An 8,521-nucleotide genomic window follows, 5' to 3' on the forward strand; every position below is an offset into this window, starting at 1 on the left:
GTAGCGTTGCGCGTTACGTCACCGCGGAGGGGTAGGAGGGAGCGCTTCGTTACCGCCACGCGCCTGTGGCCTGAGTTGCCACGTTGCTGCTGGGTAGGGAGGGGTTCTCCGTTGCGCAACATGTTACAATATATATATAGATGTTCAAACTCTTATTAGAGCCCAAGTGTTTTCAATAATCATTTTGCACTTTGGGACTTCATTGTTCTGTAAGAAGTTGTTAATACAGTCTTTTAAGCGAGACCGTAACCCACTTTCAAAATATCTCACTGTTCCTCTGAACTGTGTTTGTAAGAAAAAGATTAATGTGCTTCTTTTAAGTGGAACAGAAGCATATTCATTTCTACTTTGAAGAAAGACCTTTCAGGCATCTCTCAGAGGAATAAAAGAATATCTTTTCACTTTGTTGCTAGGCTGCAGTTGCCATGCTAGTTATCCCCTGCTTATGATGTCTGTGGTCCAACAGAAAGCAAACTTGCAGTCATGATTCTGGAGCCCATTATTTGTGCAAGGAGATTTAACTTGCTCTGATCTAAGTGCTATAGAAGTCTGAGGGTTTTACTTGTACAGTTTAGGGGATGTTAGTTATGTGTGTGTGGTGGCATAATCTGAGAGTAGTTATTTCATTGAGGAATAAAAATTGAAGTTAGCCATGGGATTAGTACAACTGGTTTAAAATAATATGGCAGTAATGAATGCTGAACATGCTATTCACATGGTTAGCAGTGTTCATTGTTAGAAAAAGGAACAGATCATTACATTTAAAATGGATGCTATGTTACTATATGACAGTATGTTGTACTTGTAGTTGGAAATTCTTGTTTAGGTTAATAAAGGAAAGTAAAAGTAAAGGTATCCCTGTAACAGGTCGTGGAGGCCCACAGAGTTGTGAGATGTTGAGGCTCTCACATTTTCTAGACAGTCAGCTCATAGATGGCGGCAAGGTTGTCAGCCCTACACTCAAACTGGGGAATTATAAAGCACTGTGTTCCACAAGGATCAATTTTAGGTCCCTTAATTTTTCTTCTCTACATAAATGATCTATCTAAAACCATCAACAATAAATCTAAACCAATTCTATATGCAGATGACACTAGTATAATATTTAAGAACTCTAAATTTGAAAACTTTAAAAATGACATAAATATTGTATTTGAAGCCTCAAACAGATGGTTCGAAGCCAATTTACTCTCATTAAATTTTGATAAAACCCATTACATATCATTCACAACTAAAAACAACCACCAAATTGATCTGGACATCAGTTATGCCAACAAATTAATCTGTAAAGTACTTGATACAAAATTCCTTGGAATACATGTAGACAGTACACTGTCTTGGAAAATACATATTGAACAAATTATACCTAAATTAAATGCAGCTTGCTATGCGATGAGATCAATTAAGCCTTTTATGTCACAGGAAACATTGAAGATGGTTTACCATGCCTACTTTCATTCTATTATGAACTATGGATTAATATTTTGGGGGAACTCTTCACATAGTGTAATAATTTTTAAAATACAAAAGAATATAATTAGAATCATTACAGGATGTAGAAGTAGAGATTCATGTAGAGAATTATTTAAGAAATTAAAAATTCTACCTCTTCAATCGCAATACATATTATCGCTTCTCTTATTTGTTGTTTACAACAAAGATAAATTCAAATTAAATTCTGATGTCTATAACATGAATACTAGACAAAAATATAACTTCCACCTACCCTCATCAACTTTATCAGTATATCAAAAAGGAGTCTACTTTACTGGCATAAAAGTGTTCAACAATCTGCCACAAAGTATTAAAAACTTGGGCAATGATACTAAAAAGTTTAAATCAGAGTTAAAGAATTATCTACATGCTCATTCCTTCTACTCTTTAGATGAATACTTCAATGTAAATGGAGAATGATGTAAAATTAAGTTATATTAATTTTTAAGCTAAAATTGCCTTTACTTTGTATGTAACCTTTTGACTTGTTCTGTATCCAAAGGTACTAACCTACTTAGGATTTATAGAATGTAAATAAATTCAGTTCAATTCAATTCAATCCAGCCGCCCTTTACCCCCAAGAATATTCCTGGTACTCATGTCTGTTCAAGGCTCAGTTGATCTGAGGACCCTCTTGTTTATGTTAATATATATTATTACAGCAGAGAATATGAGGACAAAGATAGCAACTGTGTCCCCAACTAAGAAGGTCTCGCCTGCACCCCGTAATGCAGCAACCAGCTTGCAGACTGCCAACACAAGAAAAATTGGTCGCAAAATTGAACTGGAGCTAACCAAAGGGGTATATGGTCTAGGCTTTAGCATTACGACAAGGGACAATCCTGCAGGAGGCAACTGCCCTATATACATCAAGAATATTCTGCCAAAAGTAAGATATTATTAAACTGTTATACTGTTACTTCCTCAGCTCATTAAATCTGCATTGGTTTATTTCTTAAGTCATATATCATGATTTGTGTTACTTCTGGTGGCTGGATACAGGGACTAGGCCTATTGATTGGGTACGGTAGAGGACAGAGACAGAGTCCTGTCTCCAAAACATCATCTTGAATAAAAATTAGGATGATGGATGATATCCAGAAAATGGATCATTGTGTTAATATACCATTATAACAAAGTTTTAGTTCTTATTAACTTTTTTACTTACACAGTCACAGATTATTGTTTTTCTTCCAGTTATTTCATTAATTATATCGAAAATTATTTCAAGTTCATATTAGGAATTTTAAAGAGATTTATCTCAGGTGCTTTCTTTTTGCATATGATAAACCATTGTTCCTAATTGGATAAGTTTGACTTCAGCTTCATGTAGAGGCAATGACAGACCAAGGTGGATCTAAATTAAATTCCCCAAACAATATTTAGTGTTGGCCTCCCATACCAAACATCATTGAAATAACTTAAGAGATCTGGGATGAGAAATTTACAGATGGACCAGTACACATGGCCTCCACTTTGCCTATATATAGTATGCAAAGTTCAGAAGAAAGAAAATGGCACAGACCTAAGAATATATATGCAATTTTCAGGGAGCAGCAGTTGAGGATGGAAGGCTGAAACCTGGAGACAGGCTGCTGGAGGTGAATGGAGTTGAGATGACTGGCAAGACTCAGTCAGAAGCTGTTTCAGTTTTGCGTAATGCTCCACAAGGCAGCAAGGTGTCCATTGTTGTGTCCCGTCAGGAAGATTCCAGCACAAGTCCTAGATTACCCCGACAAATTGTATGTATTACTGTATAAAATATTTTGTTCTTAAGTCTAAATATACCACAATGGGAATGAGAAAGTACATGAATACTAATCCAAATTCACATTTTCCTTAACCATGTAACTCATTGTGGTTGAATGACTGTTGTTGCCTGAAATATTTGCTATTCAGAATTTGGCATTCTCAGTCCTTTTGATCATATGGTCAGCAGAATTTCAGTTTCACTTTCATATCATAAAGAGAATATGCTAGAATACACTGTACATTTTGTAACTGACAGGTTAGGCTATGTACATGTAATGAATGAATGAATGTATAAGGGGTTAGCCTTCTCAACCCTTGCACCATGAGTTACAGTGATCTATTAAGTGGCACCGATTCGCAGTAATAATTGGCACTCTGAACTTCATGCAGATCTATATACACGAACTTTTTGACTGGCACAGATTTGAATACAGTAGCTTTACTATTATAGGAGGTACTGATGATATCTATTTGTATATGGTGCAGATATATCAAGCACTTGTGAGTTTAATGTGTCGTATGTTGATGTGTGTGAAAGAAGTGCATTCTGTAAGATGTATATTTGTGGACACTCTTCAGCAGGAAAGTCGTTGCTTTTGTTTATAACAGTTTAACCAACTTCCATACATCACATATTATGGTGTTACAACTCTAACCTTTGTTGGAAATGTTAGCATTCTTATGTCAGAAAGTACTGAGAGTAGGAAGATGTCTTTGACACTTGGCAAGCCATCACATTCTAAAGCTGGGTGTAAGAGTTCCCAGCTGAATCACTTTACTAGTCAGGCTAATGTAACAGCTGTGCAGTGAATTAGAGGTAACTGTCTTGTTGTCATGAAGTATGTATGTGACTATAGATGGGTTTTTATTGGCGAATAGATTTATTGACCACTTACAGATCGTAACTACAGATAACTAACACTTTCACTATTTTCACACTTTACATTTCATTAGAGCACACAGTATAGTGTTCTCAGACTGTAATTAGACGTTTCCAGGTAATGGCTCCAACAATGGCTCTTCCTCTGCCTCTGGCTCAGGTCTTTTCTTCACAGACTGCCATACAAAAATCCTATCAGCTGACAACTCAAAGTCAAAGTCACATTTGTGACTGACGGTCAGTCAGTCATTAAGTCTTGGTGTCAAGCCCCATCTGGGACTCATGACCAAATATTTATTACTGTTTAGCAGTTATGGTCTTGTTTTTGTGGAGCACCCTCTCCAACAGGAGGATGGGGGTCTGTCTTTTGTATATGAGTATGTTGCTGGCCCTTGCCAGTACAGTCTTTCTTGGGTCCGAGTTCCTTGGGACTTGCGACCATATTTTACTGTCTCAGATTTGAGATTTATCTTTTTGTCGCCTCCTACAACTTTCAGGGTCACAGTTTAGGTATTTGACCCTGCCTCCACGTGGAGTAACTCAGCTCCAGACCTCACCTTTCTTATAACCTCTTGGCACAGACCACATAAAAACACAGCTCTTCCATTGCTGTAATGCACTTGTTGCATTGCTAGGAATCTGCTGCCTAGCAACAGGAACGTGTTTACTGAACTGTTGCTCTGGAATGGCCCTGGTATATCGACCCATCCCATGGTCGTTGCATGTCAGTTGCTATGCACACTACATTATCTTGAATGCTATGTCACATAATGATGCATTATATACTTCAAGCTGGATGCATGTACCATTTTAAGTCGATATGCATATTTATCCTCACGGCCCCATCATAGTTAATGGAATACTGATTCTTATATCTGTGAATTTTGTGTCTTTTGTTGATAATGTAGAAACATTAATTGATTTAACCTGTGAAGCCATCTTTGTATATCATTACTTCTTATGAATTGGACAGTTTCTGGTCCCTTCATCAGTCCTCCAGGGTTCAGTTTGCATGGGAGAGTTTGTGTTAATTAGATGGATACTAGTACTGACATCGCTGACACTTTGCAGAACTCATTTCCATCTCACCAGAGTACATGGCTGTGTAATAAGGGGTTGTTTTCTTGAGGTTTGAGTGGTTGTGCATTTGTCTATGAAAATAGGTCCTTTGTTACTGCCTTCTTAGTTAAATCAGCATTTATACGGCTGAAATCTGTGCCATATATTGAGCTCTTATGTTCATTCAGTGACAGCCTCTGTAATGTCATCTCCTGAGTACCTTGCAGAGTCTGCATTTGAACACAGCAAACCATCCAGTTGTTACTGAGTTCTGCAGCATATGTTCCATCTCCAAAAGACAGAAAAACTAATTGTCTTTTGCTGGGCACCTGGCCATATTGGCCTGCATGGCAACTAGGCCACTGGTGCAGCTGCCAAAGAAGCCACTTTGCAGGGACATTTGTTTTCTGAATGAGCTCTGGGCAGTGAATTTCTTGCCTCTTAACATTCTTAATTCTCACTGGCTTCCTAGCAAGACAGGTGAGGCAGTACACAGGACAAGATTTTGAATGATGAAACTGTATGTGCAGGTGTGGCAGTCCTCCTGCTCCATCAGGAAGGAGAAGGTCATGATTCTACAGCTTCAGATCAGTTACACTTGATCATTTGTTGTATGGAGATCAGCACATATTTTTACATACTGTGGAGAATCCCTTCCTATTTTACATATTCTTATTGAATGCCTATTTTGGGATCAAGAATGCGGTGCCATCCATCTTCATGGCATGCTATTTTTCATTGGCTATTTAATAACATTTTCAGTATCAAGACTGTATAGTGTCACATGGTAGGATGACTGATGAATGACAACCTGGAATGAGGAAAACCACGAAAAACCTCATTCAGTATAACTGATATTCCAGCCAAGATTTGAACCAAGCACCTAACAAATACAGGTCTAGAGTGTTACCTTTAGACTACTATGTTGGATTTCATGGCATATTGCACAACAGTCTTGGAGATAATAACTTTAAAGTGTCAAACATTGTGGCATTCATGAATGGTATGGGTCATTCCAAGTATCTTTAACCAAAGGAATTTTGTCATTTTAATGTCTGAATTTTCCATGCTGCAGAAAAATCTTTGTTGTTATTTTATTTGCCTCATTTTCAGAATCTTAATGACAGACCTCTTAATAGCTTGGCACCTTTCGAATGCTTTTAACATATTGCTGGCATGAAAATTACCTAATGATTTTACCCTTTATTTTACTCACAGACAGTTTAACAATTTATTAATTTTACCACACACTGAATTAGAGGGCTTTGTATGAGTTGTAAGACAGGTGCAGACAGCACCCTGGAGCTGAAGCCAGAGTTCTAATAACTCTAGCAGTAAATCAAAATTTGTGAAAAGGTGAAGACTTTAGCCTTTTAATCTCTTTTCACCTTTAATAATCACTCTCCTGAAACGTTTCCACTGTATAAGACTGATGCATTGCCTTCACTGATCATTGTGACGAAGCAAGCCCTCTTATGTCTAATAAATCATCAGTTTTCAACATGTGACCGTGAAGTTAAGAAGTTCAGAGAGACTGCAGTTAGCTTATTCTGATTCTTAGAAAATATATGAGAAAATGAATAAATTTATTAGAACAATTTGTAAATATCTGAATTGAATTCATTTTCTACAGTGCCATTCACTGCAAGTTCAGCCTGTAATAATAGGAAATTGTTTTACATGTAATGAAACTTAGAAATAATCAGTTGTACAAAATATATTCTTCACCAGTTTTCACAAAATAGACGTCAGATTTCAACACTGTAGTGTCATCTTCAGGCCCTCAGACATTCACAGTGTAGGTACAAGCGGTATTCCTGTTATAACCCATGCTAGGGCGTCTCCTTCTTTAGATTAAATTCAAAAGCACCAAGATGCCTAACATATATTAAATACAGTCCAGCAGCCTTGGAAATTCAGAGATAAAATGCAGAAACATTAAATTTAATAAATCTCTTTCACCACAAAATCAGAGGCTTGAAAGCAAAAGTGATGAATTACTACACTCTTTTGAAGTAGACAACATAAACCCTCACATATTATGTTTAAGTGAACATCACTTGGTTGAACAGGAATTGCTGTTCCTCTCAATGAATGCTTACCTGTTAGGCTCAAATTTCTGCCTACAGAGGGGAGGAGTGTGTTTTTGTTAAGACATCTACATTTCAGTAAAATTGATATTTCTCATCACTTTGAAATCTGTGCAATACAGCTAGTAACTAAAACATCTCACCTAATTATATTAAGCCTGAACAGAGCCCCTTCAGGAGAGGTTATTGAATTTCTGAGGAGTCTAGATGCAACTTTAAAATAACTGTACAATCCAAAGTCTGACTTTATAATCTGTGGAGACATAAACATAAACTATTTAAGCGGCCTCCGTAGTCTAGAGGTAACATTCCCACCTCATGACTCGTAGTACGCGGGTTCAAATACCTGGCGGAGGTCGTCGAATTTTTAAGGGTGGAAAAATTCAGGGAACAAATCCTCCGGGAGGGACTTTAAGCCGTGGGTCCCGTGTTGTAGCTTTACGGCACGTAAAAGAACCTCATATCTCCAAAGGAGGTCACTGAGCCAAATTACGGACGTTTCCCGCCCAACAGTAGTCTCTAATACCTCTGGTAGAGGGGGGAAGCATTATAGATACCTCTCAGCTAGTAGAGCCGGTCTCGCTGGCTGGGCGGGACTGATAGTAAGCACCAGTACTGGTAGGATATAGAGACTGGTAGAAATCATAGAGGGAAGCACAATGGACCAATACCGGTCTAAGTGCATGGGGAAACCCACCCTCTCCAATAACTAACTAACTAACATAAACTATTTAAATGAATAATTTTCATTTCATGCATCCTGTTGTGTTATAATAAGACAATTTCTTTATTAAAACCGTCACAACACAACTATATTAAAGTCAGTGCCTAGTTTTGCTCTGCAGAGCCATAAATAATAAAGAAATTATATTTAAATGAAAGCAGTCAGAAAAAACAAGTAAACTCCTTAATAACAACATACAATCTGTAACACAGTGAATTTTGCAACAAGAGTTCAAAATTCCTCAAGCACAGCCATTGATAATATTGTAACGTGTTCACGTTACTGAAGACGCCGTAGAGATGGTTAATTGGTTTATTTAACGATCTACAAATAACGGCTACAATTACTTATCTCACAGTTGCGGGGTTTCACACTTTATAACCCTAATCGCATTAATCTGTTAACACTGTTGCGGGGTTTCACGACTTATAACCCTATGCGCAAATCAGTTCACTCTGTCTTCAGTAGTCTACACGTTGACAGTAGGGGAGCTAGGTATCACTGTATCACACGCTCCCAATT

General features: G+C 37.5%; 1 protein-coding gene across 6 annotated transcripts in view; it reads left to right on the forward strand.

The window, feature by feature from the left end:
- LOC111869695 (partitioning defective 3 homolog) overlaps positions 1 to 8,521 on the forward strand; it is a 203,256-nt gene that overhangs the window by 107,254 nt on the left and 87,481 nt on the right. For all 6 annotated transcript variants that reach the window (XM_033753529.1, XM_033753528.1, XM_033753531.1 and 3 more), the window contains exons 8-9: positions 2,157 to 2,383; positions 3,045 to 3,236. In XM_033753529.1, coding sequence (XP_033609420.1) covers positions 2,157 to 2,383; positions 3,045 to 3,236 — 419 coding nt within the window. The remainder of the gene's footprint in view (positions 1 to 2,156; positions 2,384 to 3,044; positions 3,237 to 8,521) is intronic.

This window comes from Cryptotermes secundus, unplaced genomic scaffold, assembly GCF_002891405.2.
Source record: "Cryptotermes secundus unplaced genomic scaffold, Csec_1.0 scaffold1344, whole genome shotgun sequence".
NCBI lineage: Eukaryota > Metazoa > Arthropoda > Insecta > Blattodea > Kalotermitidae > Cryptotermes > Cryptotermes secundus.